The sequence below is a fragment of the Myotis myotis genome, unplaced genomic scaffold, assembly GCF_014108235.1.
Source record: "Myotis myotis isolate mMyoMyo1 unplaced genomic scaffold, mMyoMyo1.p scaffold_m19_p_20, whole genome shotgun sequence".
In the NCBI taxonomy this organism is placed as follows: domain Eukaryota; kingdom Metazoa; phylum Chordata; class Mammalia; order Chiroptera; family Vespertilionidae; genus Myotis; species Myotis myotis.
Window position 1 is genome coordinate 25,095,042 of NW_023416325.1, and position 17,589 is coordinate 25,112,630.

At 55.3% G+C, this 17,589-nt stretch overlaps 1 protein-coding gene across 2 annotated transcripts in view; it reads right to left on the reverse strand.

Moving 5' to 3' along the window:
* Nucleotides 1-17,589, reverse strand: part of GRIK4 (glutamate ionotropic receptor kainate type subunit 4) — a 241,974-nt gene that overhangs the window by 49,600 nt on the left and 174,785 nt on the right. For both annotated transcript variants that reach the window (XM_036354352.1, XM_036354351.1), the window contains 2 exons: nt 15,183-15,335; nt 14,209-14,313 (listed from right to left, as the gene is read on the reverse strand). In XM_036354352.1, coding sequence (XP_036210245.1) covers nt 14,209-14,313; nt 15,183-15,335 — 258 coding nt within the window. The remainder of the gene's footprint in view (nt 1-14,208; nt 14,314-15,182; nt 15,336-17,589) is intronic.

The window sequence follows — 17,589 nt, forward strand, 5'->3', positions numbered from 1 at the left end:
AGGGTCAGGTAGGAGCCTGGTGGTCTCCACAGGTGCTACTTTCCTCTGCTAAAGGGGAGACGGCCCCAACCTCCTCCCCAGCCCCTGCGAGGGCGCCCCCTGGAGGCCTGAAGGGTCCTGTGCTCCTGTTCACCTGCCCTTCCCAAGACTGTCTCCTGCAGATCCGCACAGGAAACTCGTTTTATAGAGAAAGAAACTGACACCAAACGAAAAGAGCCATCAATGTGAGGTCACCTCCAGGGCTCCAGCATGGACCCCTGTGCTCCCGACCCCAGAGGGCTCTCCCGGAAGCCTTCCTGGCCCCCTGCCCGGCCCCTCTCATGCTCTATGCTCTCTGCCCGGCTCCTCCCCAGCTCTTCCCCAGCTCCACCACACACATTTGTTCTGTATCCATCTCCCCAATGGCCTGTGCACTGGCCTACCTATGTTGGTGCCCAGCCCACTGTTCTCATTGTCTCCCCAGCCCCATTGGCATGGTCTTACCTGAGCCACGAAATGGGAACCCCCAGAAGTCAGGGGTACAGTGATTTACCCAGAACCAGAGCGACAGCTGAGTCATTTACTGTCCCCACCTTTGGGAATGCAGCAAAGAGACTAACGAGCCCCTAAACGCCAACCGGAAAATTAATCTCACACCCATCCTTCCATTAGTCCCCAGGAAATTAGCAACCTCATCAGATTTGGTGAAGCAGCCTGGCAGCTACTACCCCTGCAATCCAGCTGCTGAAAAGCAGTGGGAGGGAAAGTGAGAAACCAGCCAGGTGCCCTGGGGTACAAGCTAATTGCCTCACCCACCAGGCACCGGCCATGCTATGCACATGCCATGGGCCACAAAGTTTCAATTGCACTGTACATGCGCGCCTGCACGTGGTATTTTGTGGAAGAGCCACACTCAAGGGGCTAAAGAGCCGCATGTGGCTCATGAGCCGCAGTTTGCCAACCACGGGCCTAGCCGAATGCAAGCTCTTAATTCCAGACCCTCGCTGGCAAGGACCATCTAAAGTTGGACAAACAATAACCCGTGCGTCTTTCTTTCTTTCTTTCTTTCTTTCTTTCTTTCTTTCTTTCTTTCTTTCTTTCTTTCTTTCTTTCTTTCTTTCTTCCTTCCTTCCTTCCTTCCTTCCTTCCTTCCTTCCTTCCTTTCTTTCTTCCTTCCTTCCTTCCTTCCTTTCTCTCTCTCTCTCTCTCTCTCTCTCTCTCTCTCTCTCTCTCTCCCTCCCTTCCTCCCTCCCTCCCTCCCTCCCTCCCTCCCTTTCTTTCTTTCTTCTTCTTCTTCTTTTTTTTTTTTTTTTTTTTTTTACCTCAGATTAAGGTTCAAAGTTGAAGTTCGCATTAGGAAGGATGCACAGACTACGTTGGTGTCTCCTTGAGCACAGACGTCTGAGTGACGGTTCGCATAAAGCACTGTGGCTAGCAACCCCAGGCCTGAACCGAGAGGAGTGGGTTTCAGAGTCAGCAGCCCAGGCGTGCACCGTGATGTAAGACTCGCTAAGAAGGCCTGTAATGGGAGCCTCCCTGGTGATCACCCCCAGCAGGAAGGAATACATGTTTATTGAATTTACACCTAATGTCTCCAATCGTGAAAGTTTAGCTTACGTGGAAGACTGGGGGATGAGTAAGGGCCCAACTTAGTGCTTGAGGGGCTGATTTGGGAACAAAGGGAGTTGCCAATATTGGTTAAAGACCTTGTCCTCTTAGTCAACATATTCCCTTAGCACCACATTTGCACGTACACACAGAACGCTGTGGAAATTCTGGTCAGAGGACAACGACTCTGGCCAGTGCGAAGGTGAGAGGTCCGACGGAGCCCATGGAAGACACCTCATCAAATGACTGATTCCGCCCGCGCTCATTAACGTCAGCTCGCGGGTGTAGGGCAGTGTGTTGTTCAACTGGGATTGCAGCCCATTCATGGGGTGAGAAACCAATTTAGTGGGTCAAGACCTGCATTTTAAAAATGAAATGTGTTCCAAGAGTAGGTCAGAATGCAGTGCACAGAGCAGGTGGCGCTGTCTCTTAGGTTTGGTTTAGTTATGTGGAGATTGGGGTGTGTGTGTGCCCTAGATTGTACCTAAATGCAGCTCAGCCTCAAAAGTATGAACATGCCTGGCATAAGGACTTGGACCCCCTCCCTGTCATGACTTTATCAGCAGCCTCTAGTAGAGTACCTAGAGCATCCCTGATGCTAAATAAATACATTTTGGAGTCAATTAACACCCAGTCACACCTTCAGAGTTGTAACTAAAGGACAAACCACAAGAAAATTTCACAAGATGATACTTTGGAACAGAAACCTAAGGAAATGCCTTACATTTGTTCTCTCATTTACTCTTCCCACCCCCCCCAGCAAGGAGGCCATGGCTGTCATCCCATTTCATAGGGCAAAACTGAGGCTCGGAAGATTGGATTTCGTGCCCAAAGTTCCACAGTTAGTGCACATCCACACACAGGCAGGCCCACTGTGCTGTGCTGCCCCAAATACTGTCATTTCTTGGACTGCGGAGGTTAGTTCAACAGTTAGTAAGTAGTTGAGCTGTTATTGCTTAGCCGTCGGCATTTGCCGTAAGTGGCCCTGCTTGAGAGTCCACATTCCTGAAGTCAGCTTTGCTCTTCCTTTGCCTGTGATGTGGCATGTATTTATGAAGATATTACGTAAAGTTCAAGGAAGGGGCCATGGGCTGCAGTGGCGTTCGAGCTTCTGGACCCAGCTCTGCCGCCAGCCAGCTAAGCCCCAGGCAGCCTCGCCATCTCCCCTCCAGCCGGAGGCAGTCACCCAGCAAGCGTCGTCCAGAGGGGCGCCATCTTGGAGGCCCTTCCCAGCCCCTCCGCTTCGGTCAAGTCTGCCTCCCAGGGACCCGTGCGCACAGTGCCTGGAACTTGCCCTGGGAGCATTCGTCTCACCTGCAGCCTCATAACTATTCAGGTATCATTTGTTTCAAACTGCACCCCCCGCCCCCGCCCACTGTACTAGTACAGCATTTGATACTGATGAGACACTGTCTTGTTCCCATCATATCCCCAGGCCTAGATGGCATCGGCCCTGTCATAGTGATGGCATCAACGCATGCCCTCAGGGCGGTGCCAGGCTTACGGCAGGTGCTCCGTACATATCTGCTGACTTGGATTATGAGATTCCTTTAAGCAAGTCATTTTTTTTTAGGATTCAGTCACCTTAGCTATAAAGGAAGGGTACCTCCCCTTTCAGCTCAAACATGAATTCCTAAAAATGCCTGGAAGTTTACAATGTCTTAGAGACACTAGGAGAGACTAGCAGAGGTCAGCCTGGGAGGGGCATAGAGGCCACAGACAGGTGGCTGCAGGGCCAGGTTGGAGGCACGGCACACGCAGCCCAGACACGGAGCTGAAATATGGGGCGTCCCTGGAGGGCCCCTCCCACCCGCCACGAACTGCTCTCTGGAGCCCGTGGCCGAGGCCCAGCACGCTCCCACTACAGAGCCCAGTCTTGGTGCAGACACCGTGTTTGGTTAATGTGGACATGAGTCCGAAGGTATGAACACATTGCAGGCTTCTTAATTGCACACAGTCATTTACAAACGCAGGGCAGTTTCCATGCCTTTCTGTTCAATATTTCTGCTCAGAAATATTATGCCAGGTGTTACGCCAGGCGCCGCTCCGTAAGTGCAGTCCACAAACTGGCGTGGGTTCCAAGGACACAGGGACACTAAGCAGACCAGGCAGAGGAAGGTGTGGGCAGGGAGCAGAGCCAGGGCAGGGGCTGAGCTTCACTCCCTCCGCCTCAGCGGGAGCCTGCCTTTTGCCACCTCCAGCTTTCACTGCGCATGTCCAGGAAGTGCCATAGCATGGCTTTGGGGGTTACAGAGAGAGAATGGAGAGTAGACCCTTGTGCAAACATGGGTCCACAAACAAGGAGGACAATCGTACTCTGCTTGAATGTTTGGCTTTTGCCAAGATGCCTCCAGACTTCTTGCCCGACCCCCAGCCTCTGGGATGGAAAGTGGGACTTGGTCTGGCCTCCCACACCCCTTGACAGGGAGAGCAGCCTGCAGAGCTGTCCCGGGTGCTCTACCGACAGGTGAGCAGCCAGGGCAGGGCTGACCCTCACTCCACCCCAGCGATACTCGCCGCCTTAACGGACTCTCCTCCGAGCTGGGGTTTCAGCAGTTAAAGCCCCGAGTGGGGCAGTAAAGAGGCTCAGGCCACCTTTCTTTTTGGACAGAAGTGCTGACTTTAATAATTTCTTCTACCCACATCTCAGCTCCCTCTTTTTTCTCCTTTGGTCAGAAGTCTCCCAGGCTCCTCCTCTGAGGGGGTGGGAGGCGGAGCTGGAGCGAGTGCAGGGGGCGCCCTAAGCGCGAGCCATCCATCATTTCCAGGATGAAGACCTTGCTGTTGCAGGTGCTGAGGAGAAAGTTCACCAGAGAGCTGGAGTTTTCATCTGACAAGAAAAGTACTGCCAACCAAGAGGATGCACTGGGGCCGAGAGCGCTTACTCCGCTGGCTAAGCTCGCCGGAGAGGAGCTTTGGAAAGAGTTGCATGAATGATGCCACTTGAAGCTCCGAGCAGCAGACGCCAGTTGAACGAATGGCTCTGGGGAAGCACCTGGGCTGAAGGGAGTTGGAGGCGGGCAAGATGCCCAGCAGCCCGTGGGGCAGCCAGACAGCCCTCTGCTGCCCCTGGACGGACGCTGGTGGCAGGTGGAGGTGGCGTGTGCCGGGCCTCACTGCTCTAGGAACCTGGGAACTTTCCTGCTGGGTCAGCACCCTGGTCTGAGCAGTGACTCGTCAGGCATGGCCGGGTGGGCTGCAGACTCTCCCAGGAGTGGCCGTGACCGCTGGTCTCGTCTGCACACCCACCCAGAGCCACTGCGAAGTGCAACTGTGCCGCTGTCGTGTTGGGGCGTGGAGGGAGGACAGAGGTCAGGCCTGGAGGAGCGGGAGGGGCCCATCTGGGCGGCCGGCCTCTGGCTTCCTGCAGGCGCTGGCGTGGCAGCAGGAGGTATGAGCAGGCACTCAGCCCTGTGTGGCCTCTGCCCTGCCCAGAGCCCAGGGGCCCCAGGAGCTCTGTGCACAGAGACAGAGAGATGCCCACAGGCAGCTCCAGGGGAGACGCCACAGGACGGGCTGCGCAGGAGAGCCCTGTGGGCACGGCTACCCTGTATTCACTTTCTCCTCCCAATGGTTAGGTGACAGGAAGCAGAGTGGAACAGGCGCTGGGAGCTGGGAGCTGCGTCTGCCCAGCACATGCCTCCTCCGCCCCAGCCCCTCGGCTGCTGGGCTTCCTCTCCCCGGGCTGCCCGCCCTCACTCCCGCCTCGGGCCTATGGCCTGCTCCGCGTCATGGGGCTGAGCTATGGCTGCTCATGGGCTGAGTTCGCCCAGCCTGTTCCAGCGCTCCAGGCCTGAGCTGCCGGAAAGACGCAAGAAGGAGTCCCTCGGCGCGGGCACAGGTCCTGGGAGCACGGGCAGGCGCAGGCACAGGGCAGGACAGTCCTTTAAAATGCAACACATCCAAGCCCCTCCTCTGCCCGAAGCAGCCACAGTGAAATGCAAGCAGCTACGATTGTTTGCAGGCTGTGTGTGCATCAGCTGCTAGAGCCGGTGACTCTTCCATCGAAGCCCTTAGGCAGCTGGACCCTGTGCTGTGGGAGAGAGGACCAGGCTGCGGGGCCAGGGAGGGCAGGTGACAGCCTCCCGTGGGACCTCTGCTCTGACTGTCCTCCTGCAGGGCCAGCGAGCACAGGCTCTCACAGGAGAAGAGAGTCAATAGACTTTTAATTAATGGAGGAGCATTGCTCCTGGAGAAAGGAAGGAAGCGTTGAGGGAGAAATGAATCCATGATTTGAGGGGCCTTCCCCTCTAATTTCAGATCCCAGTAGTCCGTGAGGGGCATGTGAAATCCTCATTGATCTTTAGGACAAAGCCAGGGCCCAGGCCTGGGGTCCTGCAGCCTGTAGTCCCTATGCCTCTGATCTGAGAATGGACCATAGTCTCTGCTCTGCTGTCAGCTCTCTGCACCCTCAGGACAACCCACTCTCCTGGCTCCTTAATTAAGAGAAATGCATGTGTCTTCTCAATGTCTTTCCAAGCAGCCCCTCAACAACCTCCCTCCCCCCTCCAAGAACCTGTCACCTCAGCATTTCCCCCTTAAAGCCAAGCCCCTGCCATGGTTCTCAGGGGAAGGGGCGCACCCAGCAGCTCCCCACGCGCCCACCTCACCAGGTCTGCCCTCCTGTGCGCTGAGTCAGGTCTGCAAAAGCAGCTCAAAGGGTCTGCATATTCATGGTGAACTCCTTTCCCAAACTGAAAATGTATGAGGCAAACTAAGAAAAGAATCCCATCTACAACTGCATGAAAAATAGATACCTAGGAATAAATCTAACCAATGAGGTAAAAGACTTGTAACTTGGAAAGTGTGAGACATTGAAGAAAGAAACTGGGCATGCAAATAAATGGAAGCACATATCAGCCCATGGATAGAAAGAATTAACACCATTAAAAGCAATCTATAGCTTCAATGCAATTCCTATAAAAAAACAACAATGGTGTTTCCCACAGAACTAGAAGAAATAATCCAAAAATTTTTATGAAACCACAAAAGACCCCAAATAGTCACAATTATGTTGAGAAAGAAGAATAAAGTTGGAAGGATCACAATACTGGATATCAAACTATACCACAAGGCTTTGGTAATCAAAACAGCCTGGTACTGATATAAAGAGAGGCACAGATCAATGGAACAGCATAGAGAGCCCAGAAATAAACCAATACCTTTATGGTCAATTAATTTATGACAGAGGGGGCAAGAACATACACTGCAATAAAGACAGTCTCTTCAACAAACGTGTTGGGAAAATTTAACAGATACATGCAAAAGACAATGAAACTAGACCATCTTCTTACACCACACACAAGAATAAACTCCAAATGGATTAAATACTTAAATATAAAACTTGAAACCATAAAACTTCTAGAAAAAAAACATAGGCAATAAAATTTCTTAGCAATATTTTTTTTTCTGATATATTTCCTTGGGCAAGGGAAACAAAAGAAAAAAATAAACAAATGGGACTACATCAAACTAAAAACATACAACTCAACACCAAAATACCAAACAATTCAATTTAAAAATGGCCAGACATGGACACTTCTCCAAAGAGGACATACAGATGGCCAATAGCCATATAAAAAGATGGTCAATATCACAAATCATCAGAGACATGAAAATTAAAACCACAAGGAGATATCACCTCACACCTGTCAGAACGGCTGTCATTAATAAATCCACAAACAACAAGTGCTGGTGCGGATGTGGAGGAGGGAACCCTCGTGCAGCTGGTAGGATGGCAAATTGGTGCACTCACTGTGGGAAACAGTGTGGAGGCTCCTCAAAAATTAAAAACGGAGCTGCCTATAATTCAGGATTCCACTTCTGGCTATCTACCCAAAGAAACCCAAAACACTAATTTGAAAGAATATATGCACCCCTGTGTTCACTGCTGCATTTTTTACAATAACCAAGATACGAAAGCAGCCCAAGTGCCCTCACTAGACGAGTGGATGTAAAAATAGGTACATATGTACAAGCGAACATTACGGAGCCGTGAAAGCAATGGATCCTATATCTGTGACAACATGGATGGACCCAGAGATGATTGTGATAAGTAAAATGAGCCGTTAGACAAAGTCAAATGCCACATGATCTCCCTTATTTGTGAAATCTGAAGAGCAAACTAATCAAACAAAATAGAAACAGACTCAGAAGATATAGACAACAGACTGAGGGCTGTCAGAGGGGAGGGAGGCTGGGGGATGGGTGAAAAGGTGAAGGAGCTCTGACCGGTTTGGCTCAGTGGATAGAGCATCGGCCTGCGGACTGAAGGGTCCCGGGTTCCATTCTGGTCAAGGGCATGTACCTGGGTTGCGGGCACATCCCCAGTGGGAGGTGTACAGGAGGCAACTGATTGATGTTTCTCTATCATTGATGTTTCTTACTCTCTATCCCTCTCCCTTCCTCTCTGTAAAAAAATCAATAAAATATTTTTAAAAAAGAAAAGAAAAGATGAAGGAATGAAGTACAAATTGGTAGTTGCAATGGGCCTGGGGCTGCAAAGGGCATAGGGTCTGTAATGCTGTGATAACTGTGTGTGGTGCCAGGTGGTGCCTTCAATACCAGGGGAACTTCGTAAAGTGTACGATTGTCTAACCAGCTGCTGTGCACCTGAAACTTACACAATAACACCCATTGTCAGCTGTAATTGCAAAAGGAAATGCATTGGACAGCGGCCTCCATGGAGCCGATCTGGGCCCAAAGGCCTCTCATTAGTGAGATGGGACTGGGCTGTCAGAGGCGCCTAGCAAGAGGGGTTCAGGGGGCGGGGGATGCTCTCCACATAGAGAATGGCACCTGCTCCCCGTCCCAGGTCGCAGGTAGCAATGCCAGCGCAGCCTCTACCTGACAGGGTGCTGTTGGGGTTCCCTGCTGCTCTTTGCTTCCTTTGTGAAGTGAGGGAAGGTGTCTGGAGCTGGGACCAGGAGGGAGCCCACCAGCACACCCGCCACAACTGCTACTCGAGGAACAGAGGTGTCCTGTGTCCCCTCCCAGCCAGAGGCCAGGCCAGCAGGCAGGGCCTTCGCCCCGGGAAGGGCCCGCATGGTGTGGGGAAGGGCCCATGCGGTGTGGGGCTCCGTCTGGGAGGGTGGAGGAGGCATAAAGAGAGGCAGCCTGGCCACCAGCAGCGGCGGGGGGTGTGCACTTGAGGAACGGAGCTGGACTCCCTGGAGCTTCCTGAAGACGCAGGTGCCTGAGGTCTTGGTTTGCAGGGTCTCACACGAACCTCCCCACCTCTGGCTGAGCTGCATGCAGGTCGTTCCAGGAGACCAGCCCCTGGCAAGCTGAGTCGCCAGCTTTGGAAATGAGATATGGCTCGTTCATAGCGCTTTTTCCTCTGCCACGTGGCTGGCTCTGCCAACCTCTCCCTTTCAGCAGGAATGGACTTAAACGATCAGAGCTCCAAGGAAGAGGCGACTCGGGCTGGCTCCTGTGAGGAGCTCATGTGCACTGCCCTGGGCATTGCAGCAGGGGCAAGGGCAGGCATTCATCGACTCCAAGGCCCAGAGTTTAGAAGGAATAAAAAATGTGGAGACCTATTCCGGGAACAAGTTCACATGGTTAATGGAAATCTAGTGTCAGGTGGGGAAGGGGGTTGTTCCTCAGTCGTCTCAGTCTGTGCCATGTTGCTCCGCTGGGAGTGTGGCCCCGAGTTAGGCCTCCTCCTTTAGCGGGGGCACCGTGGTGATAGGCTTGCAGGCCGTGGCATTGGGGACGGGACGCAGGCTGGCTGCGATGCTTGCCTTTCCCTCCTGAGCTCCTGAGGGGATCAGGACTCATGTCTCTTGCATTCCCAGCCCTTGGCACAGAGTCGGCACTCAAAACGCCTATGCTAGGTTCCAGGAAGGAAGGAAAATCAAACTCCTTCAAGTGGTTGAAGAGCTGGTGAAACCAGCACGCGGGACACTCGGCTGCTTGGCAGGGCGGGGTTGGGGCAGACGTGACGCAGGCAGTGAGACTGGAACGCGCTGGAGGATGGGCCCAGGGAGGCTGCGGCTGTTCCCTCCCTCGGGCAGCGGAGGAGGACAGTCCTGCATGTGTTGGAGAGTTAGACGAGCAGCCTCGAGGGTCCCTCCCGTTGGCCTGGGCCTTGCTGCTGAGGGAGACCAGGCAGCTCCATGCACTCGGTTCTCAGGTCTGAGGCTAACTAGCTCTGTGGAGGTGGGTTCAAGACGTTTGCTCTCTCGGCTTCAGTTTCTTTACCCGCAAGATGGAGAGAATAGCTTGTATGCGTGGCTGATAGAAAGACGATAACTTTTCCATACATCTCCACCCCCCTCAGCACAGCGCATCATGTGGAGACACCGACACGTGTGAGCTCTTCTTAAGGCTGCGCCAGGGGAGCCCGTTACCTGCCCAGTCACTGGCAAGCGGGAGAGGGCGGCATGCACCCCCAGTTCCTGTCATCCTGGGTGCTGCCAGGCCCCGTGTGGAGCTATACCTGCACCGCACGGAGAAAGGCAGTTCCCATGCCCGTGTGTACACAGCGGCCAAGGAAGAGCCGAGATCTGCTTCTGTAGCGGGATTCCAGACCTCCCTTCCTTTGCCTTCCCTCTCCCCAAAGCTTACTGGCCCATTAGACCATTTCAGATCCTCAGATGGAAGATGCGCTCATCTCATCGCAGCCCTGATGGAGTCGCCTGGGGCTGCTCAGAGGCTCTGAGCTTTAGACCAAGTTAAACAAAGGAAACGGGCCCTCTCACTGGACTTCTGTTTTCCTCTCCTCCTTCCATGTGATTTCTTCCAAGTCAGAAGGGGGTGGTGCTGTTCCTATACTGTCCAGGACATCTGGGGGGGGGGGGGGCGGGGAGCACGGATGGAGACGGGATCTCACACAGGCAGACGCGGAGGACGGAGCTAGAGACATGGAAACGGTACTACTGCCTTCCACACCCCACCAGGCAGAGGGTTCACCCAGTTCAGCCGTGTCACCCCAGGATGCTAGCATCTCCCCCCATGGGCTCTGCAGAAGCTCCAGGAGCCCCAAGACGGAAAGCCTCCGACCATCAAGCTGTGACTTGCAGCTGGTAGAGAGTAACCTGAGCCCTGGAGGTGATTCTAAAATTGTGACCCTCCCTTAATCGGCCGCCGGCCGGGAACCTGGCATTTGGCTCAGACGCTCACCAATCATCACCCAGAGTCCCCTCATGGCACTTTCTAAATAATCAAAGCGAGCTCCTATAGTCGGTAGCCCAGACGGGAAGAAAAAGCAAAACAAAATCCCAAAGAGAAGACGCCATGCTAGAGAAAGCCCCCCCAGCAGGTCCCTGGGAGTGAGGGCCCCCCCTTCCCCCGCTGGCCCATGGCAGGTGGCAGCACAGCAAGAGACCTGAGTAAGAGGTGTGATGTGGTGGCTGAGGGGTGCGGGGAGGGTGAGGCGGGGCCAGGAGTGGGAGACGCAAGAGCATGGGCTGCGTGTAGGACGAACAAAGCAATTCCAGCTCTGCCCAGAGTCCTGGCTAGTCATTGCCTTGGGCCAAGCTCCTTCCCTCCGGAGCCTCAGTCTCCTCATCTGGGAAATGGGTTTATCCCCTGCAAGGCTGTTCACCAGAGCAGCTGTGCTTGTGCCAAGGCACCGCGCGGTGTCGGGTACACACAGATGCTCAAGAGGCGCCATTTCCCTGTGCCCGGCACCTCTCCTCCCTGCAGCGTCACCGTGGACCGGACTGGGAGAATATCAGAGGCGCTGGCATCCCTCCCACCCAGGGAGGCAAGCACGATGTTCATTCCTCAAACCGTCTCTCCCTCCATCGTCACAGGGAAGGACACGTGTGAGGGGCAGGGACGGGGCTGGTGATGTGGGGAGCCCCTGTCTATGCAACCCTCAGAGCAGCCATCGCACTCACCGAGGCTGAGCAGGTGGAGAGCAGCATCCCAACCACCAGGCTGGTGGAAGAAAAGTGGGGGTACCCTTAGGAGGTCACCATCACCCACTGTCTAATCCAATCAGGAGTGTGCGTCCAGCGCTGGCCGATGGTCAGAAGCGCCTCCTCCCTAACGGCGCTCACAGCAGGCCCCTCCGATGGGGGGGGGGGATGGGGTGAGGGGAGAGGCATTCTGTGCAGAGGCTGCTGCTGACCAGCATCTTCTACCAGGCGTGTCTGGCTCGGCGTGGTCAGTGGCCACCTGCACTAATCATCTATCCGGCTGGTGGGTAAGAACATGCAGATTCTTGGAATGCTCCCCGTTTTACTAACTCAGAATCGTGGGGCCTGGGAGTGTGCATTTAAGGCCAAACACCCCTGGTCATGCTTGTGCACCCCGAGGCCTAGCAGCCCCACCTGCACCAACAGTGTGGCTGCTGGTGGCTGGCGGTGAGTCTGAAAGGCTGACTCCGCAGCCAGAGCCCGAGAACTGCCCCTCTGAGCGGCAGCTGCTGGTGAAGAGGTACTTTGAGCTGCATCGGCTGCCGTTGGAGGGCAGGGTGGGACCAGGGCCATCGGTGCTGGATGGAAGGGGAACCGGAGGGGCTCTTCCCAGGAGACCAGCAGGAAGCAGATGGAGCCAGAGGAGCTTCCTGCGTGGAGGTGGGTCCCACAGGTGGGGCGGGCTGGGGCAGGCTGGGGCGGGGCCTGGCGAAGGCACTGTCCTCCTAAGATCGCTCTCCACCATGACTAGCTTCACACGCTCATTTCCTTATGGTTCTGTTTGTTCCTCTAACACTAACCACTGCCAACTTTATGTTACACTTGCATTTGTTTGTGTATTGTCTGTCCCTAGAATAATGTCCACAAAAGCAGACATTCTGCCATTTTCTGACCTGGGCCTAGAAGGGAGCCAACATGCAGGAGGCATGTGCTCAGCAGGTACTTACTGAAGGAACGACTGTTTCCTTCACACCCTCCTGGCACGGAGCTCAAGGAAAGTCAGCAGCGATTTCCCAGCAGGCCGAGGCCCCATGTTCAGGGAGTGCCCTGAGGGCACCACAGGAGGTTAATGGCCCTTTTGTCATCTCAGCCCCCAGACTGTGCTCTCTCTCAGGGCGGCAGCCTTCCCACCTTCGCTCCCACAGGATCCATAAACGATGTCAGGAAATGCAGGGGCACCTTGTGAGACTCAGCCTGGTGTCAGGCCGCCTACCAGCTGGCCGTCTGGGACGCCAGGAGCGGCAGCAGCTGTGGTTGCTTAGCGCTCACACAGCCTGCCCAGAGCGGCGAGGAGTTCACACGGCCAGGACTTGGCTCTTTGCTCTGCCTGGGCCTCTCCTTTTGTGTTTTGTGATCTGAGAAGGTGGCCTGGCCGCATGGCCTGGTGTACTCAGTGTCCTCCTGGAAGGAGCTGGATCTGGGGGCCTCCAGACCTGGGCGCAGAGGGGCCGGCGTGAATGTGATGGGCCCAGCGCTGGCCTGGGCACCTCAGGATCACCGTGGGGCCTGACGCATTGCTCCCTTGCCCTGTCCTCGGGCACCGCCTCAGTCTCCTGGTGGGTAGAGTCTAAAAATCTACCTTTTCACCAAACTACCAAGGTGACTTTACTGCATGATTGACTATAATGGTTAAGAACCTGGGCTTCAGCGTTAGAGGTTTTGGGTTCAAAACTAGTTGTCCTTTCTAATTGTTCAAGGCCAAGTCTGTCAGCATTCTCAGTTTCCCCGCTTATAAAGTAGGGGCTCATACAGAGAGCCAGCCCTGTGGGGTCCATGAGAAAACACATATGACACATTTATATAACTAATGGTAAGACCTCGGTAAACAAAACCTGCTATGACGACGATGAAGAAGAAGAAGATGATGATGACGACGACGATGACAAAGGTGACGAATCTCAGCCTCCCTGGGAGGCACCCTGTAGTGCTGCGTCCCGTCAGCTGCCCAGACAGCCAGGAAGCCTTTGCTGTGCCTGCTTCCTGCTTGCTCAGTGCACTGCGCCTTGTGCCTCAGGCTTCCTGAGGTTGGCAAAGGGCTAGGCTAAGAAAGGCAGCTGATGGTTAGGGTGACAGGAGGTTGGGAAACCCTCAGAGCGTCACTTGGGGTGGTTGTCAGGATCCTTGTTTCTTCCTATGCAGTAGAATTGGAGGAAAGGAGAAGGTGGATGGAGGAGAATAAAGAGAAGAGTCGGGAGCTGGAAGGAGCTATGAAGGACAAAGCACCCTAAGCCGATGGGAGAAGATGGGGAGCAGAGAGGACAGGAGGGGCGTCATTGGCAGGTGTTGGGAGGGGAGCTGGGCTGGTCAGAAAGGAGCCGACAGGGGAGAACGGGCCAACCCTTCCAAAGCTAAACAAGGTCCTCCGTCCGCATGGGATTCCATCTGTGCCTCACTAGCAAGCACCTGGGCTCTAACACGGTTCCAGGGTCAGGGCAGGATCCAGGGAGGAGAATAATCCAAGCGCGGACAAGGCTCAGGCATTGCTTCCTTCCATGACCGCCCCCCCCCCCCCCGCCTCCCCTTGCCCCATGGCAAAGCATGATGCCTCCTTCTTGGTATCTTGCTGGGGCTGCGTCCCATGGCCCCACTGGCTGAATCTGGGGGCAGGCAGCAGGGAGCAGTGCAGCCAGGAGCCTGGCCTGAGGGGCAGCCTGTTGTTCTTGGGGATAATGGAGTGCCAAGGAGAAACAGACTGGGACAGCGAGAGGAACAACGAGGGTGTCTGCCACGGTGGCGCCGGAGCCAGGCTTACCTGCCGAAAGCCATTCCTGGTGAACTGTAAGATTTTCAAGGCATAGTTGGACCTCTGGCCTTTGCTGTTGAATTCAATGTGGCCGGTGAGACCTTCCAATTCTACCTGTCCAGGAGAGAGTGAGTTACAGCACCACACAGGTCCCGGGCCACTCGGCCTCAGCCAGCGGCCACGCGTGTGCTGCTTAAGGATGCCTGACAGCATGCCCCGCAAAGGGGACAGAGGCCATTCCCCTGTCCACCTCTCAGCTGCAGGCTTTTGAAGCCACACACTCGATGACTGGAACCAATTCAGAACCGGCTGGGGCTGGAGGGGAAGAAGGATGCCCCACCCGTAAGGACCTCACAGCTGCTGCCTAAACCAACGCAACACCAAGAGGCCAGCTGGAGTTCAGACCCCCCTGAACCCCTCCTGCTGGCCCTCGGCTGTTCCTAGGGCAGCTTCCTCCCGCCCCTGCCCCCACCCCCCATCCCCAGTGCAAGTCAGGACAACCTGACTCAAATGCAAAATCCAAGCCGCTCCTCCCAGACGTGATGTCTGCTTCCTGGGCTAGGGACCCACATCCACCCACATCCACCCACGGGAGGACACGTGGCTGAGAGAATCAGGGACCAGCACCAAGTCAGAAGTGCTGGCCTGAGGGGTCCCTGTCTACAGCAGCAGTGTCCCCCCACCTTGAGTGCAGTTTTGCTGGGACCACCTGTGAGCCCAAGGCTCAGGTTCCAAGCCCAGACCCAGGAGGCCCTGAACTGTCTGAGGCTCTCCAGGGCCATCGTCTTGTGAGCAGACTTGCCATGGATTCCGGTGATTTTAGGGGTTAGGGAACAAAGGTGACCCTCGATCCACGGCAGGGGGCTGCCTCAGGTCACTGTTTCCTCTGGGCTGAGATAACTGAGGAGGCCTGCAAGTGAGGGACTTGGAAGCTACTCTCCCGCTGGCTGGCTGGGCATGGCCCCCGAGCCCCACCCCCTCACCATGCGCAGGTAGTTCATGAGGCTGGTGCCGTGCTGCCAGATCTGGGCTGAGCCGCAGGACAGGGCCTTCACGCCGATCTCCTGGCTCCGGTTCAGCTCCCGCACCGCAGTCACCACAGCGTAGAGGGCATCGAACAGCAGGGCTGAGGAGAGCTGTGAAGGGCAGAGGGCAGGAGGCATGTGGGTAGGTGGGGGGAGGAGCAGAGAGAGGAAGGGACAGGTGTAAAGGAAGGGAAAGGGAAAGGGGAGAAAAGAGAAACAGGACGAAGAAAAGAGAAAAGCAAAATAGAGAGGAGATAAGGATGCACCTGCTGCCTGAGGCTACCTCCTGTCCCGGGACCAGCTCCAGCTCCCCTCACAGCCCAGCGGCCCACCCAAGGCAGACAGAGCAGCAAAGGGCCCTGTGGGGTTGGGCCAACAAGTTCCGGGGCCACATGCTTTCCAGGAGATCCTTTCTCTCTGCTCCAGGGAAGCACCCACTGTTACTGCTCGCAGGAATCCCCCAAGGCAATGGGGCTACCTGTCTCAGGGAGAGGAAGGCGCCCAGCCACTACCCTCAGACATGCCCTCTCTACAAGACTCAGGTGGCAGCGACTTCTTCTGGGAAGACCCCTAGGTGCTGCTCATAGCTGTCCACACTATCTCAGCCCACTTTGTACTATTGATTTGATGGGCATGTATGACATTCATGGCAAGTTGAGTAAGGCCCTATTTCTGTGGTAGATGATAGTGAAACAGGGGAGGGGCTCGGGGAGACAGGGCACATAGAGGTTAACATGAGACTGAGTCAGGGGGGCCTACAAAGGGCTGTGGGGGTCCACAGAAGATGGCGCCTCTGGTTGGGTGATCAAGGAAATGCTTCCTGGAGGAGGCAGTGCTGGAACTGAGCACTAAAGGACTTTGGTAGAGAAAGTATTGACGCTGAGAGTGGGGATCAGTGAAGGCAGGGAGAAAGGCGTTCCAGAGATGGAACTGTGTGAGCAAAGACACAGAGGTGCAGTGCTCAGAGCACCGGAGGGGGCGCAGGTGAGGAAGAAACCAGAAGCCAGAGGCGAGGCAGGGTTGTGCTGTGGAGCCTCAAGACCAGGGGCAGAGGCCAGTGCAGTGCTGTCCATATCTGCAGCTCCCTGTTGCACTGCAAACAAGCTCTCAGGGCAGGAACACATGGGCCTGATCTCTACAACCCGTACAGCACACCCACCATGACCTGGCCGGTGGTTGGCCTCCAACATATTTATTGAATCAAATTAAATTCGGGGTGAAACCTGCCCATGGGCTCAGCCTCAACACTATATCAAGTTAAGTTATGTCAGCGTCCCTCAGGGCGGGAAAGGCTGAGGGGTGTGGGTGGAAGTGGTAGACGCAGAAAAACAGAAGACACTTGTCCTTGGGGATGTGCTGTCCCAGGAGGTGATGGCACTGGGCTGCGCACATGGGTCCCAGACAATAGAAACCGCTGGAAGCAACTATGGGGCCAGCACTGAGCAGAGACCTGGGGGTGGGGGTGGGGTGGCAGGAGAGGCCTCTAGGAGGAGGGTATCAGGTGCCAAAGCCCAGAGAACCCTCTTTACTGCAGCCTTGCAGACGCAGCTCGCCCTGCTGTTGCCACATCTTCCCACCAGGCCCCAGTGCTCCCCTCCCCACTCCATCTGAACACGGTTTCCTTGGCGGATGCTCTCTTATTAGCCAGCACCCCGGGTGCTGGAGTTCGTGTGTGCCTGCTCCTGGTCTTTTCGGAATCTCAAACTCCAGGGTCCTCAAGACTCTCTGAGTGCTTCGAGTGAGAACAACTTCAGCTGGGGATGCTGGGGCAGAGAGCAGAGGGAGGGACATCCTCAAGGCACCTGTCTCCTCTCCATCTGCGTATTGCCTTCAACAAGGTGACTGGTGACCTGTGACATGTCCCCAGGACACTCTGGCTCCCCAGGTACTCTCCGCAGCTCAGCCTGATTTGATGTGAACAGGACAGTCCTAAGCCCAGACGTCTCCTCCTCTAGTCCAGCCTCCTCAGGGTCCTTCAGACGTCACAGACAGTCCTTGCTTGCAGGCTCGGCAATCTGCCCGGGACCCTCGCCCAGGTCCTCACCAGCTCGTCTGGGCCTCACCTCCACCCTGTGCCTCTCAAGCTCCCCTCCCTGAGTCACCAGCTCCCTCCTCACCCAGCCTGTGAGAGCCTGCACTCCCAGCTCAGCGGGTCCCGTCGCAGTGGATCTCCATCCCCAACTCTCTGTTTGCTCTCCTGATTGCTTTCTGCCTCTGGTTTCATTTACTAATTTCGCTCTGGAAAGTTTGGGACTGCAGTTCTAGTTCAAAACCATCCTCTCCTGTCTCCACGCCTGGCCTCCTCGCTGCCATCTGGGACCTCTGTCCTCCCATCGCCCCCTGGCATGACCCTCGTCTCTCTGTG